The 26,214-nt window shown below is 44.5% G+C and overlaps 1 protein-coding gene across 4 annotated transcripts in view; it reads right to left on the bottom strand.

Annotated features, from left to right (window-relative positions):
- Positions 1–536: 536 nt before the first annotated feature.
- LOC112068709 (protein dispatched homolog 1) overlaps positions 537–26,214 on the bottom strand; it is an 85,039-nt gene continuing 59,361 nt past the window's right edge. For 3 of the 4 annotated variants that reach the window (XM_024135905.2, XM_070438280.1, XM_070438281.1), the window contains 7 exons: positions 22,310–22,949; positions 6,609–6,638; positions 6,076–6,199; positions 5,770–5,897; positions 4,954–5,051; positions 4,758–4,855; positions 537–4,528 (listed from right to left, as the gene is read on the bottom strand). In XM_024135905.2, coding sequence (XP_023991673.1) covers positions 908–4,528; positions 4,758–4,855; positions 4,954–5,051; positions 5,770–5,897; positions 6,076–6,199; positions 6,609–6,638; positions 22,310–22,911 — 4,701 coding nt within the window. In that variant the 5' untranslated portion in view covers positions 22,912–22,949 and the 3' untranslated portion in view covers positions 537–907. The remainder of the gene's footprint in view (positions 4,529–4,757; positions 4,856–4,953; positions 5,052–5,769; positions 5,898–6,075; positions 6,200–6,608; positions 6,639–22,309; positions 22,950–26,214) is intronic. The other variant, XM_024135906.2, reaches the window with a different exon arrangement.

Consider the following 26,214-nt stretch of genomic DNA (forward strand, 5'->3'; position numbering starts at 1 on the left):
CCTGGGTTTTAGAGTTTCTCTTTACAGCATTGTCTGTTAGAAAATTGCTCAGTTACATGTGTAGATGGTCTAGTGGTTAAGAGCATTGGGTCAATAACCAAAAGGTCACTGGTTCAAATCCGTGAGCAAGGCACTTGCCCCTGTAAGTAGCTCTAGATAAGAGCATCTGCTGATGTCCTACTGTGTATGATTCTGACCTACTGCGTAGGATTCTGACCTGCTGATGTCCTACTGCGTAGGAGTCTGACCTGCTGTGTAGGATTCTGACCTGCTGATGTCCTACTGCGTAGGAGTCTGACCTGCTTGGAATGTGATGCAGGCTCTTGGGGAGTGAAGATTAGAAATCAAACGTCTGTGTGGTGTAGAAGAGCAAAGAGCCCAGCACAGCACCGTGGCCTCAGGCCAGACTGAGTCTTCTGAAGACTCCAGCAGCAGTGAGACAATGAAACAGGTGTTATTTCAAACCGTGCCCTTTGAACAAACCCTTGAGATACTTTATTTCATTCTGTAGGAGCTGAGTGGAAAGAGACAGACAATCTTGTTAAAATGACTTTATAATCATACAGTACATCTTTCATATTGGACCAAAAGGCATGTGGCAACGTGAAACAGACTACTAAGGCCTGTGGTTCTTATGGAATAAAGTCAATGGTTCACCATTCCTTAAACAGGTTAGAGCTTCAGAAAATTACAGTGTACTCAAAAATAATACAGTACATCTGACCGATCAAACCAATATCTGCACAGTAGAAACAGTAATCACAGAATATATAGGGACATACTTTTACATGAACGACATAAGGCACTTGGTCAGTGAAATATCCCAAACACTTTAATTGCACAGGGACACTGCTCATGGTAGCTTGATATGACAAAAGTTTACTCTTTAGATATAGTCTCTTTGCTGTCAACATAAACTTTCAGATGCGGGTTTTGAATTTATTGCAAGAGCAGGCACATTGGCTTCAGCTTTTGGCACGTTAAACTCGCCAGAATTGCACTTTACTTTTAAAGTCCTGTTAAAACAGTAGAGTTTCTTGGGAGAGGCTGAGGATGCCCTCTCTTTTTTGGGGTTCTGTTTGCACGTTTTGACACTTTCTTCCCATGTGACGGGAGTAGTACTGGTTTCAAGCTTCTTGTTGCCAGGCATCTTATGACAAGCGTCCTTTTGCATCGTAGTGGACACATAATTATCCACGCTCTGATCCCTTGGATCGTTTACCGTTTTCTCTTCCGCCCTCTGTGTTTCATGATTGGCTATGCAGCACCCTGTGTGTGTGTGGGCTAACGTGCAGCCCAGAGCAGAGGAAGGAGGCCTGTGAGTCTGGGCTGGGGTGGTGGGGCTGCCACTAGGGCCAGAGGATGCTCCAGTCCGGTGTACTTCCTCCAGCCCAGCTGGGTCTGGGGCAGAGCGTTGGTCCCTGGGGAGGCCACCCGTGAGGGGGACAGTGTGAACACAGTAGTTTCTGAGGTGGCAGTTGTGAGGGCCCTGTCTGGGCACCCTGCTCGGGGTGCAGTGGTGGAAGTGGGCTGGGGGACAGTGGACATAGTGCATACGGCAACCTATTGGTTTGTAGACTGCGTCCAGAGTGGAAAGGAGGGTCTGGCCTTTGTTGGCATGGCTGCCTGTGAGGGGGAATGGGGAGTCCTGGGTGGCTTGAGTACATGGGTGGGGGTTCCACTGGATACCCATAGACTGCTGAGGGTGAGGGGGATCTCCACATGTGCAGGTTGTGTTATGGGAGTACTGGCATCTGGGTGTGGCGTCAGTCGCCAGTATGCCCAGTCCATTTTCAGAGCAGGGACCTCTGCCAGGCTCTGCCTTGCTCTTAAAGGGGATGTGTGTGCAGGGGGCAGAGTGGGGGGCTATTCCATTATAGAGCTGGGTGCACGTCTCCTGTTCCTCTGCAGGTTTCTCCTCGTTCTTTTGGTTTGAGGCTAACGGTTCCAGCTCGTAATGCTCATGCTCCACCTCTCCTCCTCGACTGTCCAGTTGGTACTTGGTGCCATGCTTGCCCTGGGGCGAGGGGACGTTGGTGGTGCCCTCTTTGAAAGCCTGGCACTGAAACCTCTTGGGCAGGGGGATCTGTCCRCAGGTGCCCTGGGGGCCCAGGCAACGGCACATGCACTGGAAGAAGAAGGTGGCGAAGGCCCAACTGATGCACATGATGAGCATCATGAAGGTGCCCAGCTGGGTGTAGGCCAGCACCGTGGACGGCATCATCATCGCCCCGGCAACAAAGGTGGTGAGCGCCGCCATAGCGATAGCAGAACCCATCCGGCCAAGGGAGAAGACTACCTTCCCCTCGCGGTCAGGCTCGGGGGCAAGGCGATAGGCGACTCCGTAGTGCACGGCGAAGTCCACCGACAGACCCACCGCCACTGAGATGGTGACCGACTCCAGCACGTTGAGCTCCCAGCCCAGGAGCACCAGCGAGCCCACTGTGACGAAGATGGTCCCCGCGATGGAGAGGATGGCGTAGAGGCTGATGATGATGTTCCAGGTGGTGAGGAGCATGACCACGAAGGCCACCACCACGGACAACGCCATGGCGATGAGCGTTCCATCTGATAGGCTGTCCTGCAGGTCATAGAACTCCAGGTTGCTGACGAACCAGCCGTATTTCAGCCCGTCTGGGGCATTCTTCAGCTCCTCCTGAATCCAGGTGTCCACCTCGTGGTAGAACTGGTGCATCTTCTCATAGGCCAGCGTGAACAGGTAGGTGCTCTTGAACTCCAGGACGATGGCCCGGATAGTGTCGTTTATGTCGAAGCGAGGCCCAGGGGTCTTACTGTCCAGGTGGAAGCTGGTGCTGCGGTCCAGCTCCATGATGGCTCTCTTGATGCACAGCTCAAAGACGTCCTGCTTGTAGGGGAAGGTAGACTGGCTGCAGCAGGGGTAGACAGAGGCCTCTTCACAGTCCCGGTTCTCCATCCACTGCTTGAAGGTCTCGATGAAGCAGCTGGTGAAGTCCTGCTCCTCCGACTGGAACACGAAGCTCTGGTTCCTCAGCTTCTGGCAGAAGTTGAGGATCCACAGCTGGGAGGCCGGGCTGGCGATGTTGAAAGTGTTGTCCAGCATCAGCTTGCCTTTGTTCTTGGGGTTGAGGGGGTCCCCGTTGTCCACGGGGTTGACCCCCCAGATGATGGTGATGGGCATGTGCAGGTCCTCCCCATGGTGGACCCTCTCGAACATGAACAGTTTCTTGTACTCAGCGTCGTAACGCTCAAACGGGTGGGAGGAGCGGAACACTTTGAACTCAGACAGCTCCAGAGAAGGCAGCTTCATCTTGGGGTTGACACACACCACGTACGCCCCTCCCACTGTGAAGGCCAGGAAACAGAAAAGCCAGAGGTAACGCAGTTTAATCACAATGCACGGCAGCACCTTCTCAAAGAAGATCCTGGAAGCCTCAGAGACGGTGAACAGGCACTTGTTTGCTTTCTGGCACAGATTGGCCCAGAGGGTGCGGGTGCAAAACCCTGTCTGCTGGTGGGGAGGTTTAGAGCAGGTGAAGATGTTGGGCAGGTAACGCTCATGGAGCACCACCACGGCTGGCAGCCAAGTCACCATCAGTATGTAGTTAACCAAGATGGCCGTGCCGGCGTAGACGCCGAAACAGCGGATGGCGGTGATGTTGCTAACGTAGTTGGCATAGAAGGCTGCGGCCGTGGTAAAGCTGGTGACGAACATGGAGAGGGCGGCGTGCTGCAGAGTGATGCTCACCGTCTCCGACAGCTCAGCGTTGGGCTTGTCGAACTTGGTGTAGTTCCACACGTCACAGAGGACRAAGGCGTCGTCYGCCCCGATGCCCACCAGGATGATGAGGGCCGTRAGGTTCATGAAGGGGAAGAAYTCAAAGTCRAACACCATGCGGTACAGGAAGTAGGACACGATCAGGGAGCTGATAATGGCGATCATGGTCATCAGGGTGATGAACACAGAGCGGGTGTAAACACACATGACAACCAGCACAATTACTATGGCTATGGCTGGATACACGGTATCCGTCAGTAGGTAGTCCTGGAACAGRTTRTGYTTGATACCGAACTCWATCCCCGTGATGGTGGTGACGCCGTCCGAGSAGTTCCAGTTCTCAAAGTTGTCCAGGTAAATGTTCATCATGGTCTCCCCTTTCTCTGTTGGGGAGAACAACATGCTGTGTTTAAGGGTGGGGATAAGGTAGTCTGTGTTCTTTGGGCTCAGGAAGTCTTTGTCCACCAGGAAATGGAGGATCTGGTAGATGGCGTTGTACTTGGTGCACTTGCGGGGGACGTTGGTGCACTTAGACTGGTCCTTCCGGCGCGTGGTCATGTCCCAGCAGTCGGGGCCCAGGGTTCCATTGTGGTAGTACTTGGCGCAGGAGCGCAGGATCTTGAGGGTGTGTGACACGTCGCGCTCTGTGATCTTCTGGCAGGAGGACTTGTTAGTGAGGATGGCAACGTAGTTTCCCAGGGTCCAGCTGGGGCAGCAGGAGGCGTCAGTGGTGCGCTGGCACAGGCTCCAGTACTGCGGGTGGGAGCGCACCTGGGGACAACACAACAGGAGATAAGAACAGTATGACTAGAATAGAACAGAACTATTGACCCAAGGAGATCAGAACAGGAGACAAGGCCAATATATCAGGAAGTCAGGATAGTTCCAGCCTGAGACAGCATAGACTCCAGCCATAACCTGACTAATATGATGGGGCTTATTGCACCATTTGAAATKAGAAAATACTGAGGCACATCTTCAACAGTGCTGTTCCACTTACCCGTGTATTGTCCAAATTGCACATAGATTTAATTGCTTGTATGTTCCACAGGTTTTTCCCCTCTGCAGATGTGAATACTAATCTAGAGTATCTGTCACCTGCACATACAGTAAAGAGCATCTGGTTAGCATTTCATCACAGTCAAGCATTGTCAGTCAAACACTTGACAAACAGAAGAAGCGTGAAGAGTTTGTACCTGGGACATCACAGAAGAAACTGTCTTTACTGAAGTCCCAGTCAGCTTGTCTTTTATCTCTGTCAAAGTGATCTTCAGCCCACCTGTCCTCTTGGTGACTGGAATACAAAAGTTGAAGTGTGATTACACTGTTGACATTTCATACATTTGTATAAAAGGTTCCTTTAATTCTGAAGATCTACATGAAAGAATGAGATGTAATCCACTTAAAGCATACAGATACTTATTAGATTTTCACTTGGTAACAAAATGAAAAAGGCAGTTAAAAATAGGGTCATTCTTAAACAAATGAAGGAAATGGTTTTAGGCCAACCCATTAGTGATGACAAAGCCAGTGATAGTGATCACTCTACTGATTTATGATACAATCATATTGTTATCATTATTTTAAATATCATAATAATAGCCAGGTCAGGGAGTGACATCCTCTGACAGAGACAGACAGGATGGCCCTTTAATCAGGAGTTTGTCAGAGCAGACTGAGGGGCTGAGGCAGAATGATGCAGAGTCCTGCTGACAGGTCTGGCCCTGGAGGCCCCCCAAGTCCACATACTTGCATGCGCAAACACACACCTGCCCTTGATTATTCACCAGGCCCCCAGTGATCGGGATAAGTAATGGAAGATGGGCCTGGGATAGAACAACCTCCCCACCGATCTTTTTGCAGGATGGGATTGAGATTTAGTATGTCTGCTTGTCTGTCTCTCAGCAGCATTCATCACTCCATCTCAGGCCTAAACCTGATCTAGCCTGCTTCACTAAAGGGTTACGAGGATGACATCAAATGGACAGGATCTGTGTGGTTATACTTGTTACCTTTTCGCCTGCTCGTCCGCATACTTGAATGGGTAGTTAGCCAGGGTTGCTTTGTACCCTGTGTTTTTCACCATGTTGTTCCATGTGACTAGTCGCTGGCCTATGGCCGTGCCTCGTGGCTCAAATCCCTGAAGAAATAGAGGACATCTTTTTAGTTAACCAGGAAATTCACCTTGGACTTTTCACATCCACTCAGTATAATGATTTTAGTGTGTGCGAAACAATATGTTGTCCATCTTGGTCAAATAAGGACCAAGATTTTCTATGGAGAAAGTGTTGTGCCTTCCGTCGGCTTGGCCTACTCACCAGTAAAGGGTCTGAGAAGTCTGGCAGGTCTGGCACCAGGATACCCACCAGGGCACACACCACRATGAGGACTGTACACACCCCCAGGACMACCACTGGCCAATCAGCAATCAGCTCTGCATAGCTGGAGATGAAGGACAGGTATTGATTAAACACAAGGCTGATGGCTTTATAACTATATGAATATTATATGTACTGATAAGCACGCAGAAAAGAGACGGGTACATGGATACACCAGTAGAACATCAAAAAGAGTAGAAGGTGCTCATTAAAATGACATTATTTAATATTTTGTAGTTATTCAAGTATATTCAGTGTTCTGACTTGAGAGAAACTACTTAAAGGCATCTTTTGTAATGGAGCATTGGTGACTTTTAGCAGGTTCCAGGTACAGAGAGCCCTTTTCACATCGATAACGCTGATGATTCACTACACAGGAATGACAGCTCGGCTGGGTTTTGATGGACTCAAGGAGAGAGAAAAGCTTTCTTAATAATTTTTTTTTTTTAATATATATTTTTGGCGGGTCTTACCTTTTGGGGAACCGAAAAGGCCTTGCAGGGCTGCAAAACAAAGGGAGGTAAATCAGGTTTACATTTAGGAGTCAAAGCATCAGCCAATCAAAACCAGATTTGCCTCGGCATCCGTGCAGGGGGAACATGTTTTTTCATGAAATGTTTTTGAGCAGCAATACAGCACACACCTTGTGGGGAACAACTCGCAGTATTCAAACTAACATAACCAAAAAGAGGCCCCATTCCCGAGTGTAACGTTTTTCATTTTCATTTTAAAAATACCAATCAGATGTGCAAGTGAATGAAGAATCTATTACGCTAATTGTTTTAGACAACACAAATCAATCTCTTTCTTTAGGTCAGCTTTGTGTTTCTAATCTACAAAAACCCCACACACTGCTGCAGTGCATGAAGAATCTGTAAAGCTTAGCTAAAAGATTTAGAGGACTAGAGTCCCATTAGTGGTGATGTCTCCTGTGCCATAAACACAGACAGAGAGGATCTGCACTGGGCTTCCCCGTTGCCATATGAAGCTTTCAGCTGCTCTGGATTTGTCTGGACTTCCCATCAGCACCTTCCCAGAGCAGTGGGAAGCCTCCGGGCTGCCGAGTGCAAGCATGAGTCAGAGGGAATCAGATACTGCCACCGGATCACACAGACCCGGTACAGATAAGAGCAAGGCCAGAAGGGTGAGGGCAGGGGGGAGAGTAGAGGTGGAAGGGGTGGGTTGGAGATGTCTTCACATACAATATACACAATGCTCATACTGACAGCAAATGACAGAGAGGAGACGGGGACAGACTCACGTGATCACAGCTGTGACAAAGAAATCTGTAGAAATGGACAGACTGTCCTAACTTCATGTCCAAGGAAGGACATCATGATTTCTACTGCAACCTTGATGTTTATCCACATTCTATTCACTGCAACCTGCATGAGTATTGCACTACCAGTCACAATTTGGCACAGACCTCACAGCCCACATCAGGGACTAGGTAAGATTACACACAAGAAACGAAAACAAGGAAATCAGTATCCCAAACAGGAAGTGGACTCAGACGATCCTCTGCCTCAGCCAATCACAGCACACAGGATATTTCAGCGTGATTGGAGCAATATGGCCAAGAGATGGATGTATTTTTCCTCCTTCCCTTTAAAAGGGAATCCATGGAATGCTATAATTAGTGGTTGCCATGGCACGGTGAGGCAGAGATGAACAAAAGCTATTGGCGGGAATTTTTCACCACTAACAACTTCTGGGGAGGCAGTAAATCCCCTTTAAAGTTATCTGGACATGTTAATACGACAACCAGATGTTGTATGGCACTGGCTTAGAACAATTAGCATATTCTAGACAAGGTAAGTCCCATTAACACTACCACATAGAAATGGAGTGTGACTCCTTGCTATAATTTTGCATTCAAGAAAAATAGCCAGGGATTCATCTTTTAAAATGTTACAGCCTGATACTAACAATGCCTAATGAAAAACATATCCCCCTTAAGTTAGCATTGTTTGCCATGGAAAAGTCTAACTTAATTTATTGCTTTTCTGTGCTGTCCATTAGTTTCCATGTAGGGGCCTTGAACAGCGGAATTCGGGACAGAGATATTATGGTTCAGAATGAAGTAGAGTTATTGGAAATAGTTGGACTGGATTCATAAAACATCTTTAGTCGAGGAGCCATCAAAAAGAGCACTGCTGCCTATTTATCTGCGAGATCTGTTTTGGATCATGATTGCATTTCAGACAAATAAGATGTATTAAACAGAGGACTATACTGTGGATTCACGACAGATATCCGAATCCTCAGATACTATGGCTTCCACATGAAACTTTCAACTGTTTTTTTTCGCTTTCAAAAAAGTATAGGCCTAGATTAGGAATTGAAGTTGGCATTCAAAAGACAAGCTTTGTGTCTCAATTCTCTGTCATCCAATCTGTCAATGAGAGCAGCAATGTGAAGAAACGCAGACTAAAAATGTTTTTTAAGGAGGCGGCAGTGGGGTGTGGAGGAGAAATCCGTTGACTGATGATCACAGTCTCTAAATCCAGCAGGATGACAAACCACGAGTCTGGTTTTTCCCACTCCTCTGATCCCAGTCCCCCTTCACACAAACTCCCCACATTTCTTCCACAAACTTACAACAGTTACCCTTCCTAAATGTTATTCTATTTATCAGAAAGGGGAATGTTTATGGATCACTGGGTTAATAAATAAAGTAACTTTGGAGCAGTGGCTGGGTTAGGCTGAGGTGGCCATGTTGACGTGTGGTGGAGTGAAGGGAGGCGAGAGGGGTCAGGGGTCACAGAGCTGAGGGGGGAAAACTGCTAACAGACACGGCAGATATTTCTGGAAATCGGGGGCTGCATGAAGCTTTCAAGTTAGGGCAAGAGCAATTACTGTCAACTCTCAATTATTCGCTCCCGTGATTAAAACTCACTGGAACACTGCACACAATTAGAGGCTCATTCAAGCGATGGAATTGTAAGATTGGCTTGAGGGTGAAATCCAAATATCAGCATGATGCATTAGGCATTACATATTGTAGTGAAATGTTGAGTAAAAAAAGAAGATATATATATATATATATATTGATCATCAGGGAGTAGCCACAAGCATGCACTTAAAGGGAGACAGTCAGAGGAACTCGTGGATACCATTTTTATGTCTCTGCGTGCAGTTTGAAGGAAGTTGTTTACTAGCACAATTGCAACCTAGCGTAAGCGCAGTGACTGGCAGTCTAAAGTATCTCATTGCGCTAACGCTAGTTAGCATTGGCTAGTGAAACTCCCGCCAACATCCTTCATACTGGGCGCAGACATAAAAATGGTATTGACGAGTTCACCTGACTCTGGGGAAGTAGATAAAGGGCCTCATTGCCAAAATCCAGAAGTATCCCTTTAAGTTCATCAACTTCCACTGTATACCTTAAATAGATTATAGGTACATACAAGCTTGTAAGAAATAATACTGTAACATTGTACTTACAAGTTAGTTACACAACTCAGGTCTCTGACAAGGTCTTTTTGGAGATAACAAGGCCTCTGGATGCAAGCGTGTATGAGAAAATGAGTCTGAATCAGAGATTATTGCTGTATAATAAGTCTAAGCGCAGTGTGTATGTGTGAGTGCAGAAGGGACATGGACAGCTACATCCGCCAGTGAACTGGGTCTGGAGGTCACACCTGCCATCTCCACATTCTTGGGATTGAAATATGGGCGTGTGCAAATTCCAGGCAAACAGGCCGGATTTCAACACTGTAGCCAATAGTTACAAGCTGTCCAAGAGATGTCTTTATTATCCTGTGGCCTCTCTCTTTATAGCAACCAGCTTAACCCCCTGAGTCCAGGGGCTTCAGAACCACAGTCCAAGGAATGTGAGGGTATTGCACATGCCATCACCAACCCTGCACTGTGCTAACCAGCAGACATCTTTGTCAACTAGTCCGAGAAGGGCGAATTACGCAATACACGAGTCACTATGCCAATAATGACCGTCTACGTGTCGTGAATTATTTAACGTAGGCCTAGTCACTTATGGTGTTCAGATGTTTGCTAAATAGGCTAGGTCCACGATGAACATTTAAACCGGTTTTAGCAATACTAGGGTTGGGCGATGTCAGCCTTTTTCCTATCGTGATTATGTATGTACCCATATGCCATTTCACCCCCTATTGGCCAACCAAAATTGTATTTAAAAAATAAAATAACGACAGTTGGGCTATAATGCAAAATCGAACGCAACTGGTTGAATCATGACGGAAGTTAATGTTGTTGAAAGAGCAGAGCCTAAGTGCAGGCAAATCTTTTCTAATATCCCTTTCTGGAGGAGGAGCTGCAGCATGGAGCAGGTTTGTGTGTGTGTGTGTGTGCGTGTGTGCAGTATAAGTCGGAAGTTGACATACACCTTAGCCAAATACATTTAAACTCAGTTCCTGACATTTAATCCTAGTAAAAATTCTCTGTTTTAGGTCAGTTAGGATCACCACTTTATTTTAAGAATGTGAAATGTCAGAATAATAGTAGAGAGAATGATTTATTTCAGCTTTTATTTCTTTCATCACATTCCCAGTGGGTCAGAGGTTTACATACACTCAATTAGTATTCGGTAGCATTGCCTTTAACTTGGGTCAAACGCTGCGGGTAGCCTTCCACAAGCTTCCCACAATAAGTTGGGTGAATTTTGGCCCATTCCTCCTGACAGAGCTGGTGTAACTGAGTCATGTTTGTAGGCCTCCTTGCCCGCACACGCTTTTTCAGTTCTGTCCACACATTTTCTATAGGATTGAGGTCAGGACTTTGTTGTCCTTAAGCCATTTTGCTACAACTTTGGAAGTATGCTTGGGGTCATTGTCCATTTGGAAGACCCGTTTGCAACCAAGCTTAACTTCCTGACTGATGTCTTGAGATGTTGCTTCAATATATCCACATAATTTTCCTCCCTCATGATGCCATCTATTTTGTGAAGTGCACCTGTCCCTCCTGCAGCAAAGCACCCCGACAACATGATGCTGCCACCCCCATGCTTCACGGTTGGGATGGTGTTCTTCGACTTGCAAGCCTCCTCCTTTTTCCTCAACATAACAATGGTCATTATGGCCAAACAGTTATATTTTTGTTTCATCAGACCAGAGGACATTTCTCCAAAAAGTACAATCTTTGTCCCCATGTGCAGTTGCAAACCGTAGTCTGGCTTTTTTATGGCGGTTTTGGAGCAGTGGCTTCTTCTTTGTTGAGCGGCCTTTCAGGTTATGTCGATATAGGACTCGTACTGTGGATATAGATACTTCTGTAACCGTTTCCTCCAGCATCTTCACTAGGTCCTTTGCTGTTGTTCTGGGATTGATTTGCACTTTTCGCACCAAAGTACGTTTATCTCTAGGGGACAGAACGCGCCTCCTTCCTGAGCGGTATGACGGCTGCGTGGTCCCATGGTGTTTATACTTGCGTACTATTGTTTGTACAGATGAACGTGGTACCTTCAGGAGTTTGGAAAACGCTTCCAAGGATGAATCAGACTTGTGGAGGTCTACAATTTTCTTTCTGAGGTCTTGGCTGGTTTCTTTTGATTTTCCCATGATGTCAAGCAAAGAGGCACTGAGTTTGAAGGTAGGCCTTGAAATACATCAGCAGGTACACCTCCAATTGTCTCAAATTATGTCAATTAGCCTATCAGAAGCTTCTAAAGCCATGACATCATTTTCTGGAATTTTCCAAGCTGTTTAAAAAGGTACAGTCAACTTAGTGTATGTAAACTTCTGACCCACTGGAATTGTGATACAGTGAATTATAAGTGAAATAATCTGTCTGTAAACAATTGTTGGAAAAATGACGTGTGTCATGCAACAAGTAGGTGTCCTAACCGACTTGCAAAAACTATAGTTTATTAACAAGAAATTTGTGGAGTGGTTGAAAAACGAGTTTTAATGACTCCAACCGAAGTGTTCCGACTTCAACTGTATATGTGTGGTGAGCTGTGATGGAGCAATAACTGTCGGATGAGGAACGGGTGGTCTTCAGAACTGGATAATAATTGCTTTATTTTGCCTAATAAAATAGGGCGGAAAAGCATTTGTTTCATCCATCATAAACCGGAGATTGAGAATAGCCTTGGCTTAGGCTATAGACTTTCATTCTGGTTATTTTTGAAAGCCACAACTTTAGGACCTTTTGTAGCCTAGAATACTTGGGAAATAAGCCACTTTTCATAACTTTAACTTGTCTTAAGGCTTTTATGATAGGCCAGTAGGAGGAATGAGGATGGGTTATTGGCCATTTGGTTTGCAACTCGATTGGAGGTCTGCATAACTTATTTTGCTTAAACTTGTCATTTTTATTATTTGTTATCTCATTATTAGTCCCTTTTTTAAAACATCTAAAACACAAGATAGTTAAGGTGTACATTACATTWAAAAAAATATGAATGGGTTTAGGCTATAGACTAAAGCCCATGCATCCGACAAACAATATTCTCTGACTGGACAATTCTCCGCTCTGTCTGGACTACATTCCTCTCTGCGTTCTGTATCACATATTTATTGAAAAAAGCTATAGCAAATAGGAACAGGCAAATTACTAGGAATGTCACTTGTGTGCTTCCCTGCTGCAAGACTCCGTTCTTTACTGCGGGGCACCTGTCAAGTTCAAATAGGCTAAACCATCGTCTGTCACGTCACAATGTCGTCACCATTGACAATAGCTGTCAATCATCGTCGATAGACGATGCCATCTTAATATCGCCCAACCACCAATACTAATGAATAATCACACATCTCATATCATAAACATAACTATGGATGTCATGTCAGTCTTGACACAGATTCGACGTGAGGCAGTACCAGACGAGTGTGTTGTATGTTGGCCTATTCCTATGGCAGAACAACAGGTCTAAGTCACTGAACACGTTCAGAGCCCTCCACAAGACCTCCAGCAGCGGAACCAATCGCTTTCAGCTGCCAGCCCCAACCCATTACGTCCAACATCCGCCGTCAGACCTGGAGGACTGGGCTTCTGAAAGATGGGAGACTGTGTTCCCATTTGCTGCTTGCATGACCGGGACTCCTCTACTGCACAAAGTCAAGGAGCGGAACCAACGGCAAGCAGCTGTGCTGACCAGTCATCTCCTCTCCCAGTGTCTTTATGAAGACGTCCAACAACTTAAGTCCTGGAAGCCGCCTGGTAAGGAGATCTGGACGTTTTAGCATGCTTGACATGAACTGCCCACCCTTAGTTGACACACTGTTACTGCTTTAGCCAACTCTATTGCAGTTGTCATGCTGGCTAAACAGTTCAACAGAATGGTAACCAGGCTAGAGTTGCCCTGCCTGTTGTGGTGGCCATTTTGAGACTAAACCTCCCACTCATCATTTGGCCCAATGTCAAGGTACGCCCTCCATTAAGACGTATGTGATAAGATGCATACATGTCTAGACAGAAAGGTAAACACATAAAAAAAAAGCCCAAGCACCACATATTCCTCTATTTAGCCACAATATCCAGTTTCAAGCACAGCGGTGCCTCTAGCTCCTGCCTGTGTCTCTTTGATCCAGCATGCTACTGTTCGTTGCCCTGGGACTGATCTCAGAGATAGTCAGAGTATTTTTTGCGTAAAGAGATCAATTTTTCACCCTTTTCATCTCCTTCTCCCCAGACATCCTCTTTACACTACTCTATACATGTTCTCTGCTCTCTCCAGGCCATCTAAGGCCACAGTGTCTGAAGGCTCTCCAGCTCTAACCGCAGCTCTTGACAAAGAGGGTTTGGCAAGACGGCGCTGTGACATCTTAGAGGTGTCTGGTGACACAGCCGTCTGGTGAGCTGCAGACCACGGCCAAGGGCTGTTGGGACTGTGAGGCTGAGCGTCAGTGATGGAGTCCGACCTGTCCTCTCTGGGCTGAGAGAGTGAGTGTGAGGGGGCCGGCCGAACTGCAACATTCCAACCGTTAGCTAAGTTCACCAAGTGCACAGAGGCAGGAGAAGAAAAAAAAGAAAGAGACAAAGCAAAGTGATTCAGAGGAACCCTCACATCTACAGTACATCAGAGTGACGTCAGGACACTGAGCTGCATGCATTTTCATGTAAATGTGTGAATATTCATTCAATCCAGGATGAAAAATACAACAGTGTATTCTCAAGACAGGTTTTGAACTACTATAAGAACAAATGAGAGGGGAGTAGCACTGATTGTAGCACTGGAGCGAAGTGTACCTACTGGACCCATCTTGATGAAGGTCCATTATAAACGAAATAAACCATGCAATTCTGTACATACGAGTGAGCAATTATTCCTTGACCTTATATACACCACTTGGACAGGTTGTTATAAGGGCATCCACAAGGGCTCATGTTACATGCTAGTAACTATTTTTAAAGCATTACACAAACATGATCAAATCTTCCGTTATGCCCATTTCCCCAGGGAGCCGAGTCAGCCGTGGGAGAACCTGTAGTGCAGGCCTAGAGCCTCAGAGTGTGGAGATAATACCAGCCAGCCAGCCAGCCAGCCTTTCATCCACCTGAAGCCTCAACAACTGTTCCCTCCACCAGAAGAAAAAAAAGAGAGCAACCTAATTTGAAGTTATGACAGAGTGCTGTTCAGATCCAGCTTTGATCCTGGTTTATAGGATAGTATGGCTCTTTGATCTTGGGTGGGTACCTTTATGGGCTTTGCTTTGCCTCATGCTCAGGGGCCATACAGTATAAAGCGGGATCTGGAGCAGGGCCACTGGGAGCTCACCCCTCTTATTATCCACCCGCGCAGGTACGGGGGTCAGCTGCCTCACCCCCTGATTCCCTCTCACCCCCCAACTCCCTCACCCGTGGACGAGAGCAGCCGGAGTAGGGGAAGGTTCACACATGGGACACACTACTAGCGTTTGTCCTCGGTGAACTTCTTCCCATCACTCATCCTTCAGGGAGGAATAAGGAAAAACACCACACTAAGGCCACAGCGACCCCGCTCTATCCCTCCTCTTACATTATAATACTGCCATTTGAAAAAGGGAGCGAACTTACCTCTGGTTTTTAGAACTTATTGAAATGTTCATGACTTAACAACATGTAACTTGGATCATTAAGTTGGGTTTCTTCAGGTGAAAACGTCTAACATCAACAAACGCGGCTTACAAGCTTTTAAGAGACCCAGATTGCCACCTTCAACAGCAAATGAACTGCTGAAGTAACAGGCCCGGAGGGTCCAATTGCTCAAGTTTTACAACAGGCAGAAGTGTCTCGGAGTGTCAAAGTAGGTGATAAATTGTCCCTGAGGGGGAAGAAAAAAGCTTTTTGGCCCAATTCTGTTGGTCCTGTGTAAAGGTATGCATGGGGTAAAAACATTATCTACAACATCGCAACCCTGAGCCCTGGGGGCAGAAACAGAGTAGTGTTGACCTGTCTCTCAGTGGAACTTCTCCCTGAACTCATGTAGCAGGCTAAATCATTCTCACACACACACACACACACACACACACTACACCACACACAACACACACCACACCACACACAACACACACACACACACACACACACACACACACACACACACACACACACCCCTCCCTTGATCAGGAATGGGCTGGAGTGTGTGTTGTGGTGTACTAGGCTACTGCCTGTGCTTAACTCACTCCACACCACATAGATGCAGAACACTCGAAGCCAACTGGGTAGTTCTGTGGAATGACAGGGTGGAGATAAAATAGAAGCAGGCCGCTCCCTCCCTCCATCCCTGCTTTCCCTCGTGTTTTGTGTCTTTCTGGGGCAGGCGGTGCTCGTCTCTCCTTTCCCCTGATCTCCCCACAGACACCAGGGTGCATCTTTAGCAGTCAGTGTTGAGGCTGGGCGTGATGGATGTCTCTGTATAGTGGTTAATGGGCCAAATGGATAAAATGCTAGCATGAAAAGCCCTGCTGCTACTTCACAAGGGTTCACATTGAGGACTCCAGGCTCCTCAGACCGCAGCAGGCATCGCAAACAGTTGTTATTCTTGATAATGCGCAAATCCTTGTCAAACTGGCACCCTGAAATCCATAGCACAAAGATCATTTTCAGGCCGCCTGGCCGGTCGGGGCTTGCAGCTGTCAGACAGTTTGGTATATTAGTTAATGTTTCCAAAAGAGATCTCTCACTGGGGAAAAGATACGAGTCATGATCTAAAAAAATTTAATAAAAAGTTTAAAGGGAAACCTTCGGGAGTTCTTATAAACGACAGGCTATGAATTAATGTCATATTCAGCTGACAGGAATTCTTAAATTCATCCAATATAACAGGAATTCAGGAATTCATCCAATATAACAGGAATTCAGGAATTCTTAAATTCATCCAATATAATGAAACGTTCAGGCCGGATGAGGTGTCATGTTTTATACGTGTTCCTGTGCACCAGGGAAACCCCCTACCTCCAGTCAAAAAACTGTACTTGAGTACAAAATCAAACAGGCGTGAGTTAACAAAAATAGACCTTTCTATAGAAAAGGGAAGGAATGCCTGCTTTCCGAGAAGGCATGAAACCAATTCAAACTTGTGGCCGCTAGAATAACAGGAATGTAGCAGGAAACAACGCATGGGCAAAAGCCCTCCACGGGTGAGTGGAGAGAGAGGTTATAATCATGACGTGACCCTGGATAGTTCAGTGTCAGCGGGCTCTTTGGGGGTTGTTCAGCCATGAAAGGTCAGGCCAGTCTCGGCAGCACAGGTAGATGCCACTCTCTATCTGGGAGTGCAGCTGGAGCTGAAAAGGTGCCTTGAGAGCATTCTATCAAAACAAATTACAGGCTTGGAAGAACCCAGAGCCCGAAAACCTATTGAGATGAGGCTAACTGTAGTCAAACGGCAGCCAAACAGCTGACTTCCCAAGGTCACAGACTTATCTACTGCTCTGACTGATCGTTTCCCCCTGATCCTCAAATCATAGAAAACAGTCACCATCTTACCAGACACTGACAATCTTAATGCATTTCCCAGACCACCATATAGATCCTTCCTCTGCTCAACCGTTCTGCTGAGCTGACCTTTTCCTTCATAGTGGATTTCCATCCTTACATCCAAGGATATATCCATTCACTTCTCAGAGTAAAACAGAGAGATCGAGAAAGACAGTAATTTTACAATGGGTGGATTAATACGCTGCATGTGTCTCAACAGGAGTTCTATAGTTCTTGATTGTATAGTTCTTGGACAAAAGAACTCCAGTGCAACCTTATCGGAAGGAGGAGGGGGTCTCCATAGCTGGGCGTAACGACCAAGTGCTGTGATCATACACGTAATCCTCTGCCTAATCTCGCGGATTACAGCCTTTGAGATCAAACTGATATTTGACACGATCTTGTCTGACTGCGTACCCTCAAATTACCGAGGCATTAAAAAGCCTCTCCCTCCATGCGAAGAGGGATTCCCTGGCGCACCGTGCTCCAACACGGGGGAAAAGGAGAGGCCCAAAGCCCTGAACGTCTGGGGCCAGCCAGGGACTGGGAGACTGTACCAGACAGCCGGGCTTATCCTTCTCTCTTATCTTCCAATCTCCAATCTCTCTGGAGACATTGGAGGCACAATACCACTGTAAAGGGGATCGGATTTGAGAGCAACTCAACATTGGCCTTTAATTCAAACCTGCCATCACAGAACAAGAGGGACCTGTTTACTAAATACAGAGCCGTTCAACATTAGAGAGGCACATGGCTGAGGAACATCTGCTCTTCATTCAGACATGGATTATATATATATCATTGTTTTTATGAAAGCCACAGATGCCAGTGAATGCATCCAAATGGCTGAAATGCTATCCTTYGCCACATTTTCCCACCCAACTGCATAATGTGCGTGGGTGGAGTTTGTACCCACCCAATACGAGTACATAAACCGAAGCTCTCACAGCCACCCACAGAGAGCATCTCTCTAATGGACTTACAGGGATCTTAACCCATTTGGCAGGACATTTCCATGCGAAAAGTAAGCAAAAATATAGTCTTACACAAATCAACCTCCCGAAAGTACTTGCTACCATGAAGAGGAGCTGAGTAAATAATTCCATCTTCAATATTTATATTTTATTTGCTGTGGAGTTAAATATAGAACTGTGTAAATGATTAGGAAAAGCATGAAATGGTTCCAGTTTCATAATGGTCCAGTCTGTGCTTTGGAGGGGTGAAAAACGAGATGTAAATATGTCCCTTTTAAAGAAATGTTTGCCAAAAAATGTGTTCAAATCCACCATCCCAGTCTGAACGCAGGGAATGTGTAAGTCACATGTGTTTTTTGTTGTTGTTTTTTTTTATTTCAAACTTTCAACTCACATGTCCCAGGACAAAACTCTACCGAAGCCTCTAACTAGTCATACACCGCCAAGAACAAACATATACAACTCCCACAGGAGTCAAAACTATTGTTTATTCTTAGTGTACGTTCAATACATGTACTTGAGGGTCTTTCTCCCTCTGGTCCACCATTACAGGTGGGGAGATGGAGCAGGGAGGAGAGACATACTTGCAGAGATGATCGAGTCTGGCTGAGCTGTGACTCGATCATTGTGTTTTGTGTTTGTCTGGGAAATAGGACAGACAGATCATCAAACCATCAGCACCTCTCCTAGAAAAGCCTCAGAGCCGATGAGCGAGGTGAGGCTTGGGAGAGGCCAGGGGGACATTCACTGTGGATTGACTGGATGGTCTGGGGCCTGGGGAGGGACAGCGGCCCTGGAGCCCCCGGGGCTCTCAAAGTGCTCTTTCATTGGGGCTTGGGGGTGCAGGGAGGGTGGTGGCTCTGGGGCTGGTATTGTGCTCCCTGGGTGCCTGGCTGGCTGACCCCTCCTCCCTGCATCTGCTGGCTTAGCTGACCCCTGGGCCTACAGGTTATCTCCCGAGGACAACAACCTGGACCTCCACATAGCTGAACATTCAGGACTGGGACAACAGGCAGGCAGAGGGATTATACAGCTGAATTTAGATATGTGTGAGAAGAGAAAGGAAGGCACTTAAAACTATGTATTGATTTCTCAATACAGGGTCCAATGCTGTGGCATGCAAGCAGTTGAATGCCTGACATGGTGTAATGAAAAAAAATACAATTTAATGTAWTCATAGCAAATGTTGACAATGTTTCAGATATTTTACTATCAGAATTTAAAACCTGCCCTACATACAGTTGACTCAAAACACATTCCTCTGAAGCATAACTGGGGAAAAAGTCAAGGCTTCAGTTACATGTATGTACATACTCTTAAACAGTAATGTACATATGGTACTGCATATCACCTATAACATCATCGCTAAACACTGTGACTAGGGTGGTATGCTACCGTAATCTTCTGTAATTTACAGGTAATCTATGGTAATTTATAACTGAATAATTTCTCTCATATATATATATATATATATATATATATATATATATATATATTATATATAGTATATATATATATATTATATATATATGTGTATACCTATATATTGTATATATATATATATATATATATATATATTATATATATATATTATATATATATATATATACACATTAATATATACACATATATATAAATACACATATATATATACAATATATATATACACATATATATATACACATATATTATATTATATATATATAATATATAATATATATTGTATAATATATGTTATAAATATATGTGTATATATATATATATATATATATATATATATATATTATATATATATATATATATATGTGTATATTATATATGTGTATATATATTATATAATATATATATATATATATATATATATATATATATATATATGTGATATATTATATATATATATATATATATATATATATATATATATATATATATTATATAATATGTAGTATATATATATATATATATATGTATTATATATATATATATATGTATGTATATATATGTATTATATTATATATATATATATATATATATATGTATGTATATATATATAATATATATATATTTATATATGTATATATAGTATATATATATATGTGTATGTATGAACACACAGTACCAGTATATATATTATATATATATTACACACACACCACACAATATATAAAGTTTGGACACCTACTCATTCAAGGGTTTTTCTTCATTTCTACATTGTAGAATAATAGAAGACATCAAAACTATGAAATAACACATCATGGAATCATGTAGTAACCAACAAAAAAAAAGTGTTCAACAAATCAAAATATATTTTATATTTGAGATCTTCAAAGTAGCCACCCTTTGCCTTGATGACAGCTTTGAACACTCTTGGCATTCTCTCAGCCAGCTTCATGAAGAATGCTTTTCCAACAGTCTTGAAGGAGTTCCCACATATCCTGAGCACTTGTTGGCTGCTTTTCCTTCACTCTGCGGTCCAACTCATCCCAAACCATCTCAAATGGGTTGAGGTCGGGTGATTGTGGAGGCCAGGTCATCTGATGCAGCACTCCATCACTCTCCTTGGTCAAATAGCCCTTACACAGCTTGAAGGGCTAAGCGCAAACCAGATGAGATGGCATATCGCTGCAGAATGCTGTGGTAGCCATGCTGGTAAAGTGTGCCATAAATTCTAAATAAAACACAGACAATGTCTCCTACAAAGCACACCCACACCACCTCCTCTATGCTTCACGGTGGGAACCACACATGCGGAGAGCATCCGTTCACCTACTCTGCGTTTCACAAAGACACAGCAGTTGGATCCAAAAATCTCAAATTTGAACTCAGACCAAAGGACAGATTTCCACCGGTTAAATGTCCATTGCTCATGTTTCTTGGCCCAGGCAAGTCTCTTCTTCTTATTGGTGTCCTCTAGTAGTGGTTTCTTTGCAGCAATTTGACCACGAAGGCCTGAATCACGCAGTCTCCTCTGAACAGTTGATGTTGAGATGTGTCCGTTTCTTGAATTCTGAAGCATTTACTTGGGCTGCAATTTCTGAGGMTGGTAACTCTAATGAACGTATCCTCTGCAGCAGAGGTAACTCTGTGTCTTGCTTTCCTGTGGTGGTTCTCATGAGAGCCAGTTTCATCATCGCGCTTGATGGTTTCTGCAACAGTACTTTCAAAGTTCTTGAAATTTTGCAGATTGACTGACCCTCATGTCTTATAAAGTAATGATGGACTGTAATTGCTCTTTGCTTATTTGAGCTGTTCTTACCAAATTGGGCAATATTCTGTATACCACCCCTACCATGTCACAACACAACTGATTGGCTAAAACGTATTAAGGAAAGAAATTTCACAAATTAACTTTTTTTGTTGTTGAATTTTACCCCTTTTCTCCTCCCCAATTTCGTCATATCCAATTGTTAGTAGTTACTATCTTGTCTCATCGCTACAACTCTCGTACGAGCTCGGGAGAGACGAAGGTCGGAAGCCGTCCTCCGAAACACAACCCAACCAAGCCGCACTGCTTCTTAACACAGCGCGCAGTCGCGGCCGGCTGCGACAGAGCCTGGGCTCGAACCCAGAGTCTCTGGTGGCACAGCTAGCACTGCGATGCAATGCCTTAGACCACTGCGCCACCCGGGAGGCCCCCACAAATTAACTTTTAACAAGGCACACCTTTAAATTGAAATGCATTCCATGTGACAACCTCATGAAGCTGGTTGAGAGAATGCCAAGAGTGTGCAAAGCTGTCATCAAGGCAAAGGGTGGCTAAATATATTTTGATTTAACACTTATGGTTACTACATGATTCCATATGTGTTATTTCATAGTTTTGATGTCTTCACTATTATTCTACAATGTAGAAAATAGTAAAAAGAAAGAAAAACCCTTGAATGAGTAGGTATGTCCAAACTTTTGACTGGTACTGTATAATGTATTCATTTTTTATATCCGTGTCCATATTTTTCAGTGTTCATCTGGTTCAAGAGAAAAAAAGCCAAATTAATGAAAAAAGCATCTAATCAACAATGGCATTTTCAATTCACTCTGCAACTATTGTCTTTATTCACAACTGCTACCAAATTCTGGTAGTTTACTGGTAAACTTCGAAAGTCCTCTCTAACATACCCTCCTCTCTTTGCAACCCTCCTCTCTTTGCAACCCTCCTCTCTTTGCAACCCTAACTGTGACATGTTAGTAAGCATTTAGTCACCACCCATTCGGCAGGGAAATGCAATGAAAGGGCTTCTGTTAGAGAGGCACGGTAATAGAGATATGCCTGAGGCCACCCCATGGCAGAGAGAAGCACAAACACACAGTCATCACACACGTACCTGAGGCCGGCCACATTGGGCTGGTTCTGGAGGTGCTCCTGCCAGCGGTGGTGTAAACAAAGGGATGGAGGAGAGGCCTGCAGGCAGCAGGAGCCCGGGTGAAGGGGCAGGGCAGGGGCATGGGTCTGGAAGATGTGGCACTCCTGCTGGTTGCCGTGGCAGCACAGGGGGGGATGGAATGGGCAGCGGTGGCAGCACGGGGGAGGTGGAGACAGTGGAGGAGGCTGAGGAGGCGAGAGGGAGGAGGTGGTGGAAAGTGCGGAGGGCAGGAGCTTGGCCAACCTTTGAGAGTCTGTGAGGTGTGAAGAGGAGGTGGAGGAGGAAGGGGCCCTAAGGGAGCCGTTCTGCTTGACGGCGCCTCCGTCCTGACTCACTCTGGATCTCTGCTGGGGCTCCTTGTGCGGAGGCGTTGGCCTTGGTTGGTGCCTATGCCTCTGCTGTGTTCTAGGTGTGGAAACAACGCTGACGTCCCCTCCTTCCGTGTTACTGAGGCTGGCACTGGAAGCTGGGCTGCTGGTGCCACTGGCCATCGTGGTAGCGCTGGGTGGCAGGCTGGCATTGCTGAGGAGCAGGAGGTCACCATTGGCGTCGCTCAGGGCCATGGTCCTCTTCCTGCCGGCCTGGCGCGGGGTTTGCCACTCTGCAGAAAAAAATGGGAGGAAAAGCAGACAGGCGCATAGTTAACTCTTTACTGTAGCCAGCCATGTTGACATTCAGTTGAACATTGACTCTATTCACACAGAGCTGATGAGCTGAGCAGCAAGAGGAGAGCGTGTGGATGCCTGAGCCCAGGGAACTGTGTGGGCAAAGGGACGAGAATGAGAGAAAAACGCACGAGGGTTCACGCTCAAAACTCAGATCTGAACAGAATGCAACGAACGGTTAGCAAAACAGATTATTAACTTGCTCTTTCTAGACGAGGAAGAGGTTGGGAACAGGTACATGCAAGACAAAAGTTAAGGGATCAATCTTCATTAATTTACTCATAGCTAAACAGCAAATATTAGTCACTTTAACCATATTTCTCTAGCTTCTTCATTGCCATTTTTGTCTTAAGTGTGATTTATAAAGTATGAATATGATAGGGTATGAATTGGCAGCCTGTGTGCAGGGAAGCCTGCGCTCTCTCTACATTATGAAATGTATAAAACGGTTCCAACAGAATGAGATTAAACAGAGGTCTCCAAGTCTTTATGATGCTAGAGTTTCAGCCCCTATGATAGAATATGTTCAGGCTATGTCTATGTGTAATGTAAAATACCTTCAGTTGGGACATTTTAGAGTAAGAGGGAAAAAAAGAATGTCTGCGGTTTAACCATGATTCGCTTGACACTTCAAAAGCAGTGAATTGCCTTTCACAGGTAATGCACGGTTGTGAAGTTGGAACGTTGCCCAAGTCCAACCCCCGCTGAAACAGACTTGACGTAAACCCAGATGAATAAATCGCACTCAATCTAATGTGAAGGGGAGTCCTGGGCGAACCTCATCTCCCTTTAAGACTAATGGCTGAGGTTGTGAGGAAAAACGACTTCTCACTAGTTCCCACACAATACTGTCTACTTCATCCGTATCATGCCTAGGACAGAGATAGACATGGAAGTGCACTAGTAGATGGAAATGTACTACAGTGCAGAAATCCCCCTGAACATAGTAATAAACTATTACTAGCAGATCATAACTGATAACATATAGCCTTAAAAATAAATCTACTGAACGTAGCTTCTATTCCTCTTGATTGATTTGATAAACTATGCAACATTTTAAAGACCCACGGCAGTCAAACATTTGATTTTCCTGTGTTTTAAATACATTTCCACACTATGAGGTTGGAATAGTACTGTGAAATTGTGAAAATKAGGATATTGCCCTTTTAGTGTAAGAGCGGTTTAAAAATACTGCCTGAAATTTCAGCCTGTTTTGGTGGGATGGAGCTTTGGCCTGTCTGGTGACATCACTAGGTGGTCAATTAGCTAATATACCAATAAGAGAGTTCCAAACCTCTCTGCTAATAACAGCTAGTTTTCCCCTCCCCACTCAGACCACTCCAAGACAGACCTACCAAAATTCTTACTTAAGAAATGTCTCATTACTAAGAAGCTATTTTTGTTTCTTTTTTATCATTTTAATTGAAAACAATCACAGTAAGGTACTTAATTGTTACCCAGAAATGGTTTGATATGGAGATAAAAACAGCTGCATTGAACCTTTAAGGCTTCCTTATTTTACCGACCTTGTAGACATTTTGCTTTAAAACCTTCACATCTGTCAAAACAAACTTGACTCATGACACAGCTTACTTGCAAATAACTTTCCCTCCAAAAAAACTCACTACAGAACCATTTCTCGAAGTTCGGCTTGCCTCTATTTGACAGCATGCAAACACAGTACAGTCGTAGGCTATATCAAATATTTTGATGGCAAACTAAACGTGTTTGTGTTCAACCGACACCCATTAGGATATATCACATAGCCTACTAGGCTAAACTTCATGTCCATGCAGGGAAACAGCCATGCGATGCAGTGAATGTGAATGATTGTGTTCTGCGACGCCTCAACATGAGTGAGGGGGTAACATGAGACTGACAGCCAGGTCGGGTCAAAGCTGTRGGAATGGGGGAGAGAAGAACTTCAACCTCTGTCTGAAGAGCTCCGAATAGCAGGCAGTGGAGCTATGTTTACGTTTTCAGTCTACCATACAAGTTACAAACAAAGATTTTTTTTAAAGCTGAAAACCTGGCAATGAAACAATTAAAAAGTATGAAAAAGAGACTTACGTAAGTAGCCTGGACCTTTGTCAATGGAATTGTGATATGAAAATTGTGATTATTCTTGGCTAAATAATCAGTTGCACAACCTAATAATGCATCCCTCTACCAGTACACATCTGCTTTCAACATTGCTCCACTGCCACAGGAATTCAGCGGGAGGCTGCGTGCGCTCCAATACTGAGGGTTGCCATCCAGGTGAGACATCTAGGCCAGTCTGCAGTCTGACACAAACAGGGGTCTGTGCCCTTAGAAAATAACAGATCGATCAGTGTGGGACGGATGCCCTAAAAACGAACGCTGACAACATTTCCTTATATTAAAAATAAATAAATAAACAATGAACTATTTATAGCTCCTATTTTCAGTGTGTATCTGCAAACACTGATCTGAAAACTCATTTTGGTTTTGAGTGCAGTGGTTTTAAGAAGTGACAGTCCCACTGTTTGACCGACATGAGGTCTGTGGAAACTGGAAAGGTTGAGAATAACGGGATGCGTTTTTCTGCTTTCAAGTTGAGTTCATGATTATGGGGTGAGACCTGTGCAACTACCAGGTATGCAGCAGGAGGCAAAGTACCTCATCCCTTCAATTAAAGCTAATAGACAGTAATTATGAGGACTCAGTCAAGACAGTTAATAACTTCAGCCTAATAACATCTTGGAAACTACAGGCACATGCCTGAGAGGACTATGTATGAGGACTTTGGCATTCGTATTCTAGTGTCGGAGAAGCTTTTGACAAGGCTGACCCTTTGGCCCATTTCCACAGCTGGGTTTTACATACCTATATGAAGTTGGCTTGCTCAAGGCTAGTAGTGTACCAAGTTAAAATAGGTAAATAAACTAGTCTACTGTAGTAATCATAACATCATGCCGCAAACAATCAATGTGAAAATAATTGATCATATAAAATAATTTTTGTCAAAAGCAGTTTTTGTTAAATTTTCAAAAGTAAGCTATGACCACCATTTTTTTAATATACTTTTTATACGAAGCTGCTGTCACACAAGAAGCTTATTTATCCGTTATGTCAATAGGCCTATATGATCATATTAGCCTACCAAATATAATGTTGATCAACTTAAGTTATGTAGGCTACACAATGAGAGGAAAACGCGTGTAAAACACATATTCTGAG

This window comes from Salvelinus sp. IW2-2015, unplaced genomic scaffold, assembly GCF_002910315.2.
Source record: "Salvelinus sp. IW2-2015 unplaced genomic scaffold, ASM291031v2 Un_scaffold655, whole genome shotgun sequence".
NCBI classification, from domain to species: Eukaryota; Metazoa; Chordata; class Actinopteri; order Salmoniformes; family Salmonidae; genus Salvelinus; species Salvelinus sp. IW2-2015.